Source organism: Hippocampus comes, unplaced genomic scaffold (assembly GCF_001891065.2).
Source record: "Hippocampus comes isolate QL1 unplaced genomic scaffold, H_comes_QL1_v1.1 scaffold108, whole genome shotgun sequence".
Taxonomy (NCBI): domain Eukaryota; kingdom Metazoa; phylum Chordata; class Actinopteri; order Syngnathiformes; family Syngnathidae; genus Hippocampus; species Hippocampus comes.
The window spans coordinates 685,899-704,125 of record NW_017805071.1 but is presented as its reverse complement, the minus strand read 5'-3'; the positions used below and the strand labels follow the sequence as shown (position 1 = coordinate 704,125).

The window sequence follows — 18,227 nt, the reverse complement described above, 5'->3', positions numbered from 1 at the left end:
AAGAGAATAAAAAGAGGAAAAAGAAAAAAAAGAATAAAACAGAAAAAAGAGAATAAAGAGGAAAAAAGGAATAAAGAGAGAAAAAAGCGAGAGAATAAAAAAGAGAATAGAGAAAAAAAGCGAGAAAAAAGAAACGAGCAAAAAATAGAGAAAAAAAGAAGAGAGAAAATAAAAAGAGAAAGGATAGAATAAAGAAAAAAGAGAATAAAACGAGAAAAAAGAGAGAAAAAAAGAATAAAAAGAGAAAAAAGGATAGAATAAAAAGAGACAGAATGAAGAGAAAAACGAGAATGAAAAAAGAAAAAAGCGAGAGAATAAAAAAAAAGCGAGAGAATAAAAAAAGCGAGAGAATAAGAGAAAAAGCGAGAGAATAAAAGAAAAAAAGCGACTGAATAAAAGAGAAAAAGAGAGAATAAAAAGAGAAAAAGCGAGAATAAAAAGAAAAAATAGAGAAAAAGCGAGAGAATAAAAAGAGAAAAAAGCGAGAATAAAACGAAAAAAAAGAAAAATGCAAGCAAATAAAGAAAAAAGCGAGAGAATAAAAAAAGAACAGAGAAAAAAAAGCGAAAAACGAACCGCAAAAAAATGAACCACGAAAAGTGAACTGCGAACAACGAACCGCGAAAAGTGAACCACGAAAAGTGAACCGCGAAAACTGAACCGCGAAAAATGAACCGTGAATAACGAACTGCGAAAAGTGAACCGTGAATAACGAACTGCGACTAGTGAACCGCGAACAACAAAACCGCGAATAGTGAACCGCGAATAACGAACCGCAAAAAATGAACCACGAATAACAAACCGCGAATAGTGAACATCTAATAATGAACCGCGAATAGTGAACCTCGAAAGACAAGGGAGTTGTTAAAAGCACACACATAGAAGTTTAATGAAATAAAAGAGTGGAGGTTTGGTAAACATTTTGTCTGTGGCATTACATACATTCAGCATAATTCCGGGACTTATTTCGCTTCAATCCCACCATCAAGTCCTGTGACAGAGAAGCAACATCTTTTTACAACATTGTGTGGTTTATATGAACATCGTTATGTATATCATAGCTCATAAGATGGAGAGTCTTACTGATTTGAGTTACAGTACATCTCAATATAGCACAAGCATCACGATGATGTCTACCAGGAAGTTGTACTTGCACACCAAGGAGACGTGAACTGACAGAAGCCAACAAAAAGTCACATTCCACGAAAGGTGCGCCTTTATGAGGCCCACGGCCTTTAAGGAGGACGGTGAGCATCTCTACGGTTACATAATTACCAGAATTCCCAATACCAGAACAGTATGTGATCCATTCTAAACTAAAGAACAGCTAAACATTACCACTTCAGGAAAAAGCATATTTATTATCTGTACACATTTATACATTCAGCCTATGTGCTCACTGAATTGGCACCTCAAGATTTTTTTTTTTTTTTTTTTAAATATCAGCTAGAAAATGTCCTAACCTTTTATGTGTCATAGCGGTTGCACGGTTGTGTTATTTTCCCAACACGACTCATGCTTGACAGCAGCTTATGTTGTATGTTGAACTTTAGCTTCATTGTTTTTTTTTTTTTTTATGCAGTTTTTAAATTCATTTTTAATTGTTTTCTTTTGAACTGCAATGCACACATAATGCATCGCCATACAAAAAAAATAAATAAAAAGAGGAGCAAAACAAGCCGATGCGCTCATGAACATGATGTAATATTCACATGGAAGACAACATATACAATATTTAACGACAAGAGTTCCAGAGCAGACCAGCAGTGGCTCCTATACGTGTATAGACGCATCGAAAAAACATTTTAATCTTTGAGAAAACTCCATTTTCATCTGTGGTTCAATTTAAAATAGTGAAACGGCGCATCGATTCACTACATACAGTGAAATACAGTATTTCACGATTTAATTTCTCATAATTTGAATGATCAAAGCTGACAAAACTCCTTCTCCAAGGACTTCAACTATTATGTATGAAACAGTCAAAAATGCTTTTTTTAAAAATGCAAATTAGGTAAGAACTGGCTTTTGAAAAACATTTTCACATGCGTTTAATCGTGTTTCACATTTTGATTTGAGCTACTGAAATAAACTTTCCCACGATATTCAATTTTTGTTTTAGATCCAAGTTTGTGGCCCATTACTACTTGTCATTAAATGGTGGACAAATTATTAAAAACAAAAAGACCAAGCCAGCACCCTTCACCACCAACCTTCCATTTAACATAGAAAAATACTATACCCCCCCAAAAAAGAAATACAAATATATATATATATATATTAGAATCTGTTAGGCATTTCTATATAAACGGGGAGGTTTCTTTTTTGAAGGTTACACGGTGAAATAAAATACAAATTAAAAAAATGAGAAAAGAGCACGATACAACAGGGAAAAAAAATCTAATCAATCAATTACAAAGTTTTATGTGGTTTTTAATCAGCCAACTTATTGCTCCTCGTTTTGAATACTGCAAGGTGTCACGAGGAGGAGACGCTAGATGGCCCCCTGCTGGAAGGAAGGGGTAATGCATGCTGGGGGACTGAACGAGCCCAGTTAGTCACTGCATCCGCACTTATGTGCCACTCGAACATCTTTTTCTGAGCATGTGCGTGGGTTTGTGTGGTTGACTGACAAATAAACAACAAACTGTCATGTGACACTTGGTCAATGCTCCAGCTCTTTTCTTCTTTCGTTCACCCCCGTCACGCTACCCTCACTGCTGTTTGCGGTGGGGTGGGCAGGGGTCGGGGGCCCTCTGGAGCCTTTTGAGTCACAACTCAATACTGCAGCTCACAAAGTACGTGTCCTATTTTACAAGAATCAAAGTTCTTAATATATAGATAGAGATTTTATATATTTTCTTTAGAATCTCTCTTTTCCATCATGTTCTAGACGCTGCAGCCCACACATCCGCACTTGATGCTCTTCTCCACCTCCTCGCTGAAAGTGGTCCCGTCGCTGCACTCAAACGTGTATTTCCGGCGCTTCATCCGCTGGCTGGCGCAGCAGGTGCCTGCCTCGCACACGCCGTTGCATTCCACCCAGGACACGGTGCGCGTTGTCTGGCAGATAGCGTAGCCTCGCTGCACCTGGTAGAAGTCCCGCATGGGCTCGCCCCGACACGCCGACTCTGGAGGGTGAAAAACACCAGCAGAGAAGTTGCTATATTAAAAAAAAGAACTGAAATGATTTCACAAGTACAGTGGTTATATTATAAATATAAATCTGGATTAAGATGAGGCCAAGAAGATGGAAACAAAATTAACATTTGAAAACATAACCGCCTTTGGAGAGTGGATATGAAAAGTCGACACACCATTTCTTCAAATATCAGGTTTTTGTGAACTATGTGGGACCAAAACTTTTTCATAATTCCCTTCACCTTTGCGTAGGCCCCAATTTTGACCATCACAAAAACATGGCATTCGAACAGGGGTGTGTAGACTTCTTACAGCCACCATAACTATGATGAATAAGCATGGGAGTCAAACCTGTATCACAGAGTTCCCCTGTGTAGCCACTTTCGCAGTGACAGTAGGCGTCTCCCGTGTCGGAGATTTGGCAGCGGCCATGTTTGCAGTTCAGCCGGCGGCAGGGGTTGAACAGCTCCCCCTGTTGGTTGCACAGCGCACCGCGGTAGCCCTCGGTACAATCGCAGCGGTAAGATTCGTTGTCCAGCGGGATGCATCTGCCATGGACACATCTATAGACACACACCGTCCCTTTTAATATACTGTATATCGTACGACCTCAGTAACGGACATTCATTGTGTGGTGGGAAAAAAAGGCAGAGTTTGACGAAGATTAAACATACTTTTGACTGCTATTTTTCTTATTGAAAACATGTTCCAAAAGGTTTTGTTGCTGTTTTTTTTTTTTGGAGGCTGAAATAGAGTGTCGGCCGTGCTTTGGCTAACATACTTGCTGCCTTGACAGGGGTTGGAGGCCGGCAGATCGCAGTGAGGTCCGCTCCAGCCTGGCCGGCAGTAGCACACGGGCCCCTGGAGGCCGTCGGGCTGGCAGATGCCGTGCACGCAGTAGATCTTCCTGCAAGGCTCACAGCCCGGCACCACGCCGGGTTTCATCTGGGTCTTGGTGAAGTCCTGCAGCTCGTTGTTGATGTACAGGTTCTGGATGCAGCCGTGAAAACTGGAGCTGTTCTGGATATGCCACAGGCGGAAGGCACCCGGGTGTACGCCCACGGGCATCCCTGCGGGAGGTCACAAGGTGTTTAGAGGAATGATGCTTGCCAAGTAGCAGCACAAACAGACAGTTAACACAGGGAAGGTAGGAGTGAAATGAAGGAAAGGCTTTTCAAGCAGATGTGTCTTACGGTGCCATTTTTTTTCTTGACTTATACAGTATATCGAGTAGTGCCTTGCCATACCAGTGAGTTAAATTACAAGTTTTTCGAGATACCAGCCGTAACGTGAGCGATTTTTGGTTTTGATGCAATGGATTCAACACACTTTCCAACAACCAACCATTTGACAAATAGTGAACAATGAATCAAAAGAGGCTTCAAGCTGTTGAATACCACCGCCAACTGATGTTTACTGTCAAACTAAAAATAAAACCAATAGAATTACACCTTGTGTATTTAAAACAACCCCAAAATTTAGCCTTAAGATTAGCCTTTCAAGCTTAATGCTGAATGAAACTTTTTTTGCAATGCGAAACGCTGTCAGCAATGGATTGAACACAAAGAGTGCAGCAAGGACATGTAGACAGACAATATTACAGGATTCAGTCACATATTTATGATTCTCCACAAAGAAGGGCTAATAGTGCTGCACTGGTTAGCTGCAAGAAAAATGAACAGCATAGCTGTCCGTCTGTCCGCATTAAATTGATGCAATGTAAAAAGTATTATTTAAAAAAAAAACCTATTTGTTTGTTTTTAAAAGGTACAATATTATGACATGCTATTGTTACTCATTACAATACACATTAAAATAATAGTTTTTTTGGGGGGCTGAAACGAATTACAAGCGTGGTCACGGGACGCATGAAATTGTTAACATTAAATTGATGCAATGTAAAAAGTATTATTTAAAAAAAAAACCTATTTGTTTGTTTTTAAAAGGTACAATATTATGACATGCTATTGTTACTCATTAGAATACACATTAAAATAATAGTTTTTTTTGGGGGGGAGGCTGAAACGAATTACAAGCGTGGTCACAGGACGCATGAAATTGTTACGTCTAGGCAGCTCTGTGAATGGATATTGGCACCGCAAGACACAGCATCCTCGAAAGAGAAGGAAGCCGTTCACATGAAAAGTCTTCTGTTATGATTTTGAATGACACCAACACACAAAACACATTTGCAGCCATTACTCATGACAGTCGGTTTCATGCTCGCCTCGCAACAACTCATCGACGTGGCACAATGTCAAAAGTGGTCGTAAATCACACACGAAGGATTATTTTTGGTACTGGTGAAATCAAACACTGCACAATGATTTGTTATGCTGCTGTTTACCAAAATCATCACCAGATCGGTGATTCTCAAAGGGAGGTACCGACCGATATGCGAAAGAATCACTGTACATTAAGTACAGTTCAGTTGTCTTTAACATTTAAGTTCAATACAATTACCATTTCATTTGGAAGAACTTTATTTTTTTCACATTTTACTAGTAGATTCAATACTTTTTAATTGGATAATTGAAATTCAATATTTTAGCTGACTTAAGTGCAGTGTTCGTTTTAAACTAACCATGACGTGAGAGGAGTTGAAAATAATAATCAAGATACTTTTTAGGAGTAAAACCTGCACAAGAAAATCCACTAAGGCAACTGGCGGTCTACTTTTAAGGATTGCAAACAGTCATGAGTGGCTCGATTGCGGACGATGAGAAGGAGAAGGGGGCGGGCGGCTTTGGTTGTGATGGTGGTGGTGGTGGCGGTGGCGGTGGGGAGGGGATGATTGACATTCGACAGTAGTGTAGTAGTTAAGAGTGCCTGAAGAGGAGGGAGGTGTGTTCTGGAGAGGGCCCCTACCCCCCACGTATAGTGGAGCCTCTCCGTTGAGGGGCCTCACTGCCCCGAAGCTGTCCATGGTGGTGGGGAGACCCCCGTCGATGGACAGGTTCACCATCTGGTCCAACGTGACCAACTCCACCGTGTGGAACTGACCGTCATTGATGGTCTCAGCACTGGCGGGTGGGAAGCAAACATGACAAATGTTTAGAAGTGATCGTCAATGATGTCGCCGCGCTACAGTGAGAGCGTCTGACCTGTAGATGGCGTGGCTGGGCTGGCTGCCTGGGTCGTAGCTGACCTTTACATGACCTTGGTACAGCTCCACTGCAATGTGATCGTTGTCTCCGTTGTATAAGAGGATACCGTTATCCTCCGCTGTGGAAACCTGCGGACACAGCAGGCAGGGAGGTAAGAAGCGGATTGGTGAGAAAAAGAAAGTCGGGAAGAGAATTTAGTGGGAGGCGGAGCACGATGGGGCGTACCTGCAGGGTGATGTTGGCTTGCGGCCAGTTCTTGAGGTCAGAGAGCAGCAGGTACGAGTCTCTGTCCACAAAGTTGACGCTGACCAGCTTCTCGCAGCGTGGCCCGCCAAACTCTGGGGGGCACTGGCAGAGGGCGCGGCCACCCCGCTCCACACAGGGGGCGCCGTTCTGACAGTCAGCAAGCTCGCACAGGGACAACGGCGAGGGGGGAACTTCACACAGCTGACCACTGTGCGCAGAATAGGAAAAGAGAAATGATCAAATTGATGAGGCCATACCGTAATTGAGATTTTTTTACTTCTAAAGATTGTGATTGTGATGCTTATTTTTTTCAAGGTCATCCTCCCATATTTTTTTTTTCTTTTTCTAACAAGCACAAGCAAAAAATGAATCTGTATTGTGGTAAATATATATCCAAATTATTCAGCATATTTTTGTGGGTCTAACAGGTGACGTTAAAAGACAGTAAAGTGATTTTTTGGTTTTTTTTTTGTGTGCACGCCGGTTCATTCAAGTCCATAACTTTTGCTGACCGGCAACCCTGGGGGTGGGGTGTCGACAACAACTTTGCAAAATTCGATCACGTGTGGCATAAAGTTATCAGTCAATTAGTCACGTCAGACGATAACAACAATGCAAATAAAGCTTTGCCACTTCAACTTTCATGAAACAATGATAGGTAAACACGTGGACATCTTAAGCACTGAACTCATCTTTTTTCCAAATTCCAAAAAGTCCAAAAAATACAACTATTTTTTTAGTTTTTTTTAAACAGTATGTGTGTGCTCACCTGTAACCTTCCTCACATTGACAGGTGTACCCGTTCAGCTCATCTACACACTGGGCTCCGTTTTGACAGCGATGCTCCTGGCAGTCGTCGTAGTCCACACTGCAGTCGTCAGCCACGTAACCAGGAGCGCACATGCACCTGATGCGCACAAACGTACACACTTGAGTCTAACGCGTCTGTTGTGTGTTTGCTTTTTTTTTTTTTTTTTAAATCACTGACTTGAGCCCAGAGGAGGTGATGAGGCAGGTAGACTGATGTTTGCAGGGACTTCGTCCTGGGGCGCACACGTCCTCCATTTCCTCACACATCTCCCCTGCACGCAGATCATTTGTAATATTACAAACAGCAACAAGGAGCTGTCGAGTGCTGGTCCATGTCGCATTGTCACCTGTGTAGTAGGGGGGACAAAAACAAGTGTAGTTGTTGACTCCGTCCACGCAGGTGGCGCCGTTCTCGCAGTCGTTGTCCTCGCAGTCGTCAATGTTGATCTGGCAGGCGGGACCCTCGAAACCCAGCGGACATGTGCAGCTGCAATACGCACGCAAACATCAACATGTTTTGTGAGACTTCAACTGACTGAGCATGCAGCTTTTTATATATTATATATAAACTGTTTTTTGGATAATCTTCCTCACCTGTACTGACCCTCATCCTCCTTATCCACTTGGCATCGACCTCCGTTGGCGCAAGGGTTGCTCACACAAGCGTTGAGAGCCGTCTCGCAGTTCTTGCCCTGAGATGAGAATCTAGGGTCACGCCAGCAAAACGTCGCCGCCTCCGCTGAGCGTGCTCACGGAACGAGACTGACCTTGAATCCCGGAGCACAGTTGCACCTGTAGATGTCCACCAAGTCGCTATGACACACACCCTGGTTCTGACACGGGCTGGACAGACACGGGTTACACTTGGCCAGCACCGCTGTGTCCACCTCACCTATGTAAATGGAAGAAACATATGGTAAGCATGAACCTTTGAGACGAGCATAAAAACATAACATTTCAATTTTGAGGTGTACCGAAAGTTCTCAGTGTACAGCAAGGTTAGATGGTTAACGAAAAAAAAACAGTTTGGTTAATGAAATAAAATACACATAGGGGTGTTTTTATAAAACTAACTATAATTATAGTGAAAATGCCCTTCCATTTTCAACTTTGTCAATTAATTTCATACATTTAACTTTTGTGGTTATTTGACATTTATTGATGGCGGTATTAGTGTCAGAAAGAAGTTGAAACAGATGCTTTTAGTGACTTATTTGCACCCCACAAATGCTCTATATATTAAAAAAACTAACACTAAAACTAATAAAAACTAAACTAAAAACAAGCATAAAAAAATCAATAAAAACTAACAAACCTGCTCTAAAACTAATGAAAAGAGCCTGAATAAAAACCAACCCTGAATCTCAAAGCAAAATAAAAACAACCATAATGACAAATCCCAAACTATTAGAACCCCAGTGTACATTCGGCTTCAATATAGCTCACCCGTGCATTCAAACTTCTTTGCTGGTGTGGTGAGCAGGAGTTTGCCCTCCAGACCGCGTGGACCAGCACAGCGGGCGATACCAGGCTCTTTGTATCCAGTCTTGACCCAGTCGGACAACCAACGCAGGCGGCAGTCGCAGTACAGCGGGTTGGCGCCGATTGCTCTGATAATAATAGAATGAAAATTTTAAAAAAATGCCTCAATAATCCAATCTTATAATCACTAATAGAGGAGCTTGTGACCTTCACACTTCACAATCAGTCATCTCTCCTATGGTAGTGCAGTGATTCATATAGATGACTTGTGCAGCTGGCATTGTACTGAGCCCACTGAAGTTTGGCCAAGTGAAACTAAGAAAATATTTAATATTGAGTTGGAATGGAGTACTTTTCATTCGTTCTTTTTTTGTGCTAAGCAATCAAAGTTGGCTTGACTTTTTGCAGTCTGCGCCAGATTAAGTGATGTTCGAGTTTAATTTCTGTTGTCAATGTGTACTGTTTTATTCATACTATGGCACTGTTCATATTGCGTTTCGAGATGACAAACATCCCACCGCAATGTGCCCCTATTGAAAAATTAGGAAATAACTTATTTTACTATATTTGTTGATTTATCATAATTTATTTTTAAAATGCCATGAAAATGATTGTAGAATATATTACGACTTTTTGCAGGTCCAGCTCTATTCGTGTAGTACCCTGCACTACCACCTGATGTCTCTTTCGACCTTCCACAAAGACAAACATCATTTGGGGGCCGGAAGGCAAAGCCAGCCATGGTGGAGCCCTGCTCATCATTTTCTTGCAAAAATTCTGAACAAAGCATAATTTCAGAAACGTTTACGATATTTCCTGAGCGAGATAAGGTCTTTAAAATCTTTCTTGAAGATTATGTCACAAGCGAGTCAGCTCAACACTTGTCATCGATAACAACATTGATTAGCATTTAAGGCAGTGCGGGATTTCAACCGCTGTGATACTGAAGTCCTCTGGTGTCATTCTACATTTTTCATTTGCACTTCATCCTCCACTGCTGACACTGACAGCAGTGCTACTGCGACCAATGAGAGGGCACGCTGCTGGAAATCTTTGGGACCTGTGTTTGCCTAATGCTAAGTCCGCCCCTGCATCAGTCAACTCTGTGTGTGGTATGAGTACAAATGTGGAGAAATAAAAGAGATGGAGTGAATATTTATCCTCCACACTGCCAACGAGTGATGACGAGACGCTCTTAAGCGCTTGTGTCACGTTTGGATCAATGCAGGACTCTGTCCTCACGCTCCTGAATCGATGCACTTCCATTACAGCGGCACACCGCTTCATCTTTCAGGCCACGCCAATAGCTGACACCTGACATCTGCAAACACGGACGCCACTTGACCGGGAGCAAAGATCAATGGCCCGCAATGCGTTTTGCCAGGACGCGTCAGAATGTCTTGTTCCTTCCTTCGGCCACGCCTCTTGTTTTGATAAGTCTATTGATCATGAGTCAGGAATGGTGTGTACAAAAAAAAAAAAAGTCCATAAATAAATAAGCACGCAGATCTGTGCGGACCATCTGAGCGTATGTGTGTTTTGGAGATAGAGATGGGACAGTGGAGGGCTCTGTGCAAGCTTAACCACAGTGCGCCTAATTAGAGTAAGGGGAGGGAGGTCGGGCCCACCAAAGAGGACTACAGACTGGGCACTGTGTGCCAGACTGCTGCATGAAAGCATATGTACATCTGTATGAGGGCGTGTGTGTGTGTGTGTGTGTGTGTGTGTGTGTGTGTGCGTGCGTGCGTGCGTGCGTGCGTGCGTGTGTGTGTGTGAACCTTACAAGTGGGAGAGAGAGGCCACGTCACCGAAGATGCCATCGGGAAGCTCGGAGATTTCGTTGCCATGGAGAGACCTTCGAACCAGAGATGGGAGTAAGTCAACACTGTGTGTCCCAAGTCACGAGCCACTGTGGCAGAAATCAGCAAGTCATAAATCAAGTCATACACTTTTGCTCAGTCACGATGGTGTTTTTCATTATTTATTATAACTCATAAAGTATATTCACAGATGGTAAAGTTAAAAGAACACCAGCTGGGAGTGTGAAAATATATTGTGTGTGTAATTGACGCAATTGGAAACTGTTCAAAATGGAAACAAAACAGCGTGATAGTCATAAGCGTATCACTCTTCAAAGTGCTGGATCAAATGTAACCCAAAATGTGTCCGGCAGTTAGCTCAGCGCTGGGTCCAAAAGGGATTATGGGTTATGCATTGGGTTGAGGATTTACAGCAAAATGGGCCGCAATTTGGAATTAACAAGGGCTAAAAATTGCTTATATGGATGAATAAAAGCTACCAAGTAATGTGTTATCAGGTTAGTTACTTTGGGCAGGGCTCTTACAACTGAATACCCATTTTCCATGGGTGGGGGTCTGCCTTGACTGGGATTTGAACCTGTGTCTTGTCTAAAGTCAGCAGCGTCACCCACTGAGCCATCCACCAACATTTCCTAAGAACGTTCCATTAAATTACGTCAAATTCAGTGCACAACAAAAACATCGAAAAACTGACAAGCTTCAGCTCTTCAGCCTGCCCAAATCCAAACTCCAATGCACTTGGCAGAATTTTTTTTTGCCGGTGGAAAAATCATTGGCTGGGCAACAGAAGACTTTAGCTGAATAGTAAACACTATGCATGACATAAAATCGCAAAAAATAAGATGAACATAATTTGCATCCCTCCTTTGTCCTCTTTACTTGAATTCACTCCCACTCTGGATGGCTGATGAAGAACCACTGACCCAGTTTAGCGTGAAACAATTGACAATCGTCCTCATTGCTGAGGAAGACGTCCACATTGAGTTGAATATTTGGCTGATTGCTGCATGGGTGGTAGCGACTTTCTTTGAGCTCATAGTCGAGCCTGGTGCAAATACGAGAGGCTCTCAGAGTCTGGAGAAGGACGCGATCAGGTTTCAGTGCGTGTCTGGCGGGCAGGGCCACCAACAAGCTTATCAAGGCTGTGGGGAACAGAGTTGCAGCATTTTAAAAGCGCATACGGGAACGTTAACACAGAACTGGGACATTTGCACCTAAGGAATTGCGGTCTACTGTGAAGTTAATCCATTTATGCTTTATTTTATTTATTTTTTTGAGCAGTTCTCATCTGCTCAGCCCATTCCAGTTGACTTGGCAAGAGAATTGGGGTACACCTTGGACTGTTTGCGAGTCAATTGCAGGGCACATACAAAACAAACAAGCATTCCCACCGAAAAACAATTCGATACCTGTCCGAGTAGTTTCAATGAAATATCGTTTTGACTGTTACCTGACTTTTTCTGTGAGTAAGAAAAACCTTTTCCACACGGTTACATTGAGATAGCGATGTTTGACTACATCCCCCCCCCCCAAAAAAGAAACGAGGCAGTCTCATGACTGCATTCAGAGTCTCGACGGCCCTACAAAGAAGCAGTTTTCAAAGTGACTCGTGCACTTTCATCCGTGCCTCCCGAAAAATGTCCGCATATCAGCCTATAAGACCCTTACTTGGATGTGGTGAGCCGATTGAGCTAGCTGTTTCATGAGTGTAAACAAAGAAAGACGATTAGTTCTAGCTGAATTTTCCTTCATTTATTTTTACGATTCTTATTTCAAGAATACATTTTAAATGTTGTCCATTTGACGTTCATGCTCTGATTAAAAACAAACAAAAAATCCAAAAGCAATTAAGCAGTTACTCGGGACTTCCTTCCAATAATACCAGTCAGGGCAAAGCAACTGGCAAAGCCACACTAAACACAATGAAAGTGTCTTGAAACAATACAATGGCCTGAATGTGGAGGCGCATGATTATGAGTGAGTGGCCAGCAAGCGGCAGGCGGGCAAGCAAGTGTGCCAGCCAGCTAGCCAGCAAGCAGTGTGCCAGCCTGGCACATGGGAGTAGGCAGCCAGGGAGTCTCCGGGAAGTAACCTGATCCGCTCACGTACTGTAATGACATCCTCTCTTTGTCTTGTGTGCAGCTGTGCATCATGAAATCATGTCAGCTTCATGGCTAACGTGTACAGACTGGATCGGGATTTCAGGATATGTCTTTATAGTGTATATTTTTTCCCTCTTTTTTTTTTTTGTTACTTTCTTTTTCCCGCTCAACCCAGCATGTGGGCCACACCCTGGCGCTGTTTTGGCTCACCCCCCCACCCCCGAACTCCCCACTCATCATCCCCCACACCGAATACTCAGCAGGCCAATTAGCAGCTTATTAATAGGCGGCTCAAAACCACAAACTTCATACACACACGTGAAATCTCACTCGAAGCAAAACCGCACAGCGCGCCCGCGCCAGGTTCGGGCCCGGTGTTCCGTTTGAAGCGTTAATGATGCTTCTCGTCTTTACTGCAGCGTAGAGTTAGAGGTACAGCTTGGTAAAGGCGCTAGCACCTCAGGGTGTGTGACTCTCCCGCTCTCACAGCTTTCACTTCACGGTTTCCTTGAAGCTCCAAACTTTGAACTGTCAACTTGGGTCTAAAAGTCGAAACCCATTAATTGGAGCTCATTGTTGCCTTCGTCTCAAGGGCTCACTGAGTAAAGAAACAAAACTGTGAGCGCAAAGGATGTTAAATAGGAGCCACTTGATTAAGTGGCACCGTTTTACTGAGGTTAATTCACACCTAAGCAAAGTAAATTGCAGTATGTACAGTATACAGACAACTACTGGCTCATTTAGGGGAATAGGACATAACCTGGGGTCATAAAAGGGAGAAAAGTAGTTCTACCATCAACAAACACAGGAAGGTGAGATTTGGAAATGTCTTCTCATTGGTTGAAATTCTCCAAAAAGTCTGGACAACAGGCCAGATCCCCAAATGTTCATTTTGAGTCAGCGTCAAAACACGAAACTTCCTTTTGAAAATATGCAAATGATGACATAGAAATGTATCGACGGGTAGACGGGCGTGGTTAGTGCTAATATAGATCTCAGTCTGAGATTCGTATGTGTGTGGCGCCCTTAGGTAGGGGGTTGGCGGGGGGGTTGGCGTTTCACATGGCGTCACCCAGGCAGTCTCGTGGAAGCAGGCCTGGCGTGAGTGAGTAAGAGCAGAAATAACGGATGGCGCTTCATTAGTGATCAAAGCGACGCTTGCAAGGCAAGCAAGGCGACATCAAGCTAATGACGGCCGAGCTTTGCTCTTGTCGGGCGCTAAAAGGCCTCTCAGGCTTTGTGTGGAGTAATGATGGGGGGCTTCAGTCACATCCCACCGTAAAAAGCTTTGTTGTCACTAGTAAATTTTTTTTTCTCTCTTTTTTTTTTTTTTTTTTTAAGTGTGCCTGCTATGAGCACACATGGGAGGCCGATGTGTCTACCTCAGCCTGCTCAAACTACAGCCTGCGGACGATTTGCAACCAGCTGTCTGTTTCGTAGCGGCGAGCACCGTGAACTAAAAATAACATTTCACACAGCACATGGATGTGCCGCCTATGAGAACTACTACGATTAAAAACAATAATAGATTTTAGATTTTTATGTTTAACAGTTGGTAGGTTTGACATTGATCTTTTCTAGGAGTGCAAATATGTAAAAAAAAAAAAAAAAAAAAAAAAAAAATTGCAACTAAAAAGGTAAGAACATTCTGCGCTATGCTGGCAACCAGTTCAGGGTGTCACGAAAATAGCTGCAATAGGCTCCGGTACGCCCTCGTGAAAATAAGCGGATTAGAAAATGGCTGGATGGGTGGAAGGTAAGAACATTTCTAACACCTTAAAGAATAAAAATACAGTGCTCCCACGCACTTCTATCAGGTGTAATTCCACGTACCACCACTTGATGGCAGCACACTTTGAGACGTACATTTCAATAAAGAAATGAACCAGAAGAATTGTTCATTTGTGTTTGAGCACAACCTTTTGTTGAACACTGTCATCTGTAATCCTGTTTTTTACGCCTACAGAAAGTGACAGTGAATTGATGACCTTCTAATGTACATCTTTGAGGACGGTTAATGAAATATCTCGTGAGATGAGTTTGTTAGTTTTGGAAAAACAAAATGGGATTTGTTTACCGTAAAAACACTGAGGGATCAGTACACTGTACAATATTTTTGCTCACCGTTGATCTTGATCTCACTCAACACGTGTGTTTCAGTGTGTTTGTATTATTCCAAAAGTATTTTTAAAGACCTACTCCAAAAAAATAAATGTCGGAAATGTTATAAAAACATGCCTTTAAGTATGGACTTTCTAAATCACAGATTTCACTTATTGCGGTGGTGGTCTGGAACGTAAATCCAGCGATGGAGGGGGATTACTGTAATTCTGATTCGGGAAATCCTTCCCTTCACTTATGGATTATTTTTAGGGTATTTAAGAAAACAAAGGTGAAGGATGATGAAGTGGCCCTTGCAGCCTTTCTTTTTTTCTCTGTATGCAGCACTCAAAGAAAAACGTTTGGACACCTCTGGTCTAAACACACATACACACACACACGCACACACACGCACACACGTGAGTCTCCACTGTGTCTGGCCTCAGTGAGCGAGGCCGTCGATTTGAGTTGGAACGCGAGGCAAAGGCTCCAAATCTCGCTTGGGTTTCATCATCTAAGTGTCGCACACGTTTATACGCAACATCTCAGTTACTGAGCAGAGCGATTGCTCCCCATTTGGAGCCCACGGTCAGCGAGAGGGTACAATCAAAGGCTCGCAGGCACCGTCAAAGCCATTACGGTTCGCGCGGGGAGAACATTCTCGGGTAATCAGTGTCATGGTGATTGTGCGCAGCGGCCCCGGCGAGGTGTGGGCTGCGGGTGCCGAACGCCGAGGTTGCCATTTGCGCAGAGAAAATGGGTCAGAGGTTGTGTTTGTGTGCGTGTATTCATAAGCTGTCATAACTGTTTAGACGGCGGCGCACTTCTCTGGAGTTTATCAAAGATTCTCAACATCTGTTGGCCTCCTCTCCCTCTTTTGTCAAATATTCTTTTTAATCACTCATTTAGGCTGATTGCAGAGCTTCTCAAAATAACTTTCTTGGTCTATTTTGTGCTTCTTTTTTTTTTTTAATGTTTTCTCTTTTTCTTCTCGTGTTACTGTGCTTGTTTTTCCTTGTTCTTGGTCAAGGATATTGGAGTGCCTGAAGTGGATTAAATGTGAATGATTTTTGAATGCATAAATCTTTCCGTCTGTCCATCCATTCATCCACCCATGTTTTCAATACTACGTGGTACCTCTACTTACGAAATTAATTGGTTGAATTTCTTGAAGAACATTTGGTAAGTAGAGACGCATTTTCCATGTAAATGCCCTAATCCGTTCCAAGACCCCAAAATTCAGACATAAATGTTTTCTAAAGCATAAAAATGCATCAAAATATGTAACAAATACATGCTACAATTACATTACTGTACAATAAATTGTTGTCCAGAACGTAAAAAACAAAGAATAAAGAATAAAAATGACGGCCATTTAACTTTTAACTGCGGCCTCATCGTCTTTTTGCCCTCTTTAGTTCATGTTCTCTCTCAGAAGTGGTTTTTACCTGCCGTTTTGCAAAGAACTACTCCAAGGACGTTCGCTTTTGTCGGTTTTTAACAATCCTTCAAAAATTTCCAAGGCAAAAATCAGCATAGTGAGTGCCTTTTAAAACTTTGATTTCCAGTACATTTGAACCGGATCATTATTTAAGAACGTTTTAAATTGTTTGTCTCTATTCAATGACAGCGTTAATGTTGTACATAAGGTTACAGTTGGCTCAACCAATACTAAATATACTTTTAGGAATAAAACCTCGGCCTTGTTAAAAAGCTGCTGTATTTCATTATTGATAATTTGGTGGTACTTGGAGAGCCAGGTGGTATTTGAGGTGATATTTGGTGTAAAAAGTTTACGAACCACTGAAAGAAAGAGTAACGTTTTGGAACTCACAGTAGCCGGAGAGAGTGCAGTCCACTGAAGGCCATTTTGGGAATGCAGCGCAAGGAGTTGTAGCTCAAGATTCTGTAATGTTAAAAAAAATTAATAAATAAATACAATAAAAATAACACTGCGTTAATTTGTTTTAAGAGAATGAATATGAGGACGGAGAACCGTCGGCCCTCACAAGGTGGTGAGCTGGCTCATGTTGGCGAAAGATGAGTTGGTCAGAGAGTTGATCTTGTTGTTGCTCAGATCCCTAAAAAAAAAAAAAAAAAAAAAAAAAAAAAGAGAAAGGGCGGGGGAATCAAGCAGCTTTATGTCATGTTTTTGTTCACTGAGATCACACAAAAAAGGAGACTTACACTAGCTGGAGGAACTTAAAGGTGGACAGCTCCTTTGGTAGCACGCTGAACTGGTTTCCATCCAGATACCTGAAGGAAAAGAAAAAAAAAACCCACATTCATTCCAACCTCTGTACAGAGCATAATTTAATGCTTCGTGTACTAAAGAGAGAAATAATCCTGTCTTTAGTTTACGATTACTATTAATCCTTGGCGGTCAAAGCTATATTTCTATCATGTTGCGAAGAAATATGTTGCTTTTGTTGGAACGGGCCAACTGCAAGAGAGCGGAAGTCTCGCCGCGAGAGGGATTAGCAGTGTTTCGAGAAAAGCGACGCATCAAAGGCTTTGAATGTGTCGAGTTGTTGTTGACGCTCTTGTGAAGAGGGTGTCGATCCAAGCATGCAAACAGACAAAGCGGGTTGCACTCGAGAATATTATTTGTCAATCTCCCCTTTTGCCGCAGTTGAAGTTGACTTCTGGAAAGCCCCTTGAGATAATCGCCCATGTTGTTTTTGAGGGGGTCCGATATCCAACACACCATGACAACACAGACATACTGTCAAATACAGCTCCCAAATAGCCATCTGGCATACACGTCGACTCAAGATGAATACGAGGACACAATTCCAAAAGAGTACAACGCAGACAAAAAAAACCGCATTTTATAGAAAAGACACTGCGACACTAAAGGTCCGGGACTTCTTGAGAAACACACACCCTCCCGTGCATGTGTGTGTTCCCTTGCAGCCCACCATGGTTGTCATCATGCCTGCGAGGGTGCAGACGCTGCCAAAGCAAAGTGGTAGCAGAGGGCTGCCACCCTGACAAATGGCCTGAGAGGAGCTGCGGGGGGCCTTTCGCCTTTGCTTTTGTTGACTGGATTCAAAAGTTGGTGGGCTGAAGAAAGGGGTGTACCGGTTAGTTAGGGGGGGCTTTGGACTGCGGGGTAATAATAGGTAATGATGGTGCTCAGGACACTTTAGATAATGACGGTGTTGCGGGCGCTCCAGATGACTACATGAAAGGCCGAAACGGAGTGGCCCCACCTGGTCACACCTGCTGGGACAATGACAGGCCTCAAGGCTTGTGAGTGCGTGCGCACGAAGCGCTCACAGCAGTATTGGAAAGTTCCATTCCCTCCCCTTTCCATTGAAAAGTGCTCATTAAAATGTCCTCTTGCTCCCCTCTGCTCCCGTGGACAGGCTTTTGGCCCTCACACAAGTATGCGCACACACACACTCACCAGCACA

At 42.8% G+C, this 18,227-nt stretch overlaps 1 protein-coding gene across 6 annotated transcripts in view; it reads right to left on the bottom strand.

Moving 5' to 3' along the window:
- Positions 1–864: 864 nt before the first annotated feature.
- slit1a (slit homolog 1a (Drosophila)) overlaps positions 865–18,227 on the bottom strand; it is a 96,228-nt gene continuing 78,865 nt past the window's right edge. For 2 of the 6 annotated variants that reach the window (XM_019864661.1, XM_019864662.1), the window contains 16 exons: positions 16,996–17,064; positions 16,818–16,889; positions 16,643–16,714; positions 10,570–10,641; positions 8,751–8,914; positions 8,072–8,196; positions 7,899–7,996; positions 7,652–7,791; positions 7,483–7,576; positions 7,264–7,401; positions 6,474–6,702; positions 6,246–6,376; positions 5,971–6,164; positions 3,923–4,211; positions 3,493–3,704; positions 865–3,131 (listed from right to left, as the gene is read on the bottom strand). In XM_019864661.1, the coding sequence (XP_019720220.1) occupies positions 2,890–3,131; positions 3,493–3,704; positions 3,923–4,211; positions 5,971–6,164; positions 6,246–6,376; positions 6,474–6,702; positions 7,264–7,401; positions 7,483–7,576; positions 7,652–7,791; positions 7,899–7,996; positions 8,072–8,196; positions 8,751–8,914; positions 10,570–10,641; positions 16,643–16,714; positions 16,818–16,889; positions 16,996–17,064 (2,341 nt within the window). In that variant the 3' untranslated portion in view covers positions 865–2,889. Of the gene's footprint in view, positions 3,132–3,492; positions 3,705–3,922; positions 4,212–5,970; positions 6,165–6,245; positions 6,377–6,473; positions 6,703–7,263; positions 7,402–7,482; positions 7,792–7,898; positions 7,997–8,071; positions 8,197–8,750; positions 8,915–10,569; positions 10,642–16,642; positions 16,715–16,817; positions 16,890–16,995; positions 17,065–18,227 lie in introns of all 6 variants that reach the window. The other 4 variants (XM_019864663.1, XM_019864664.1, XM_019864659.1 and 1 more) reach the window with 3 other exon arrangements.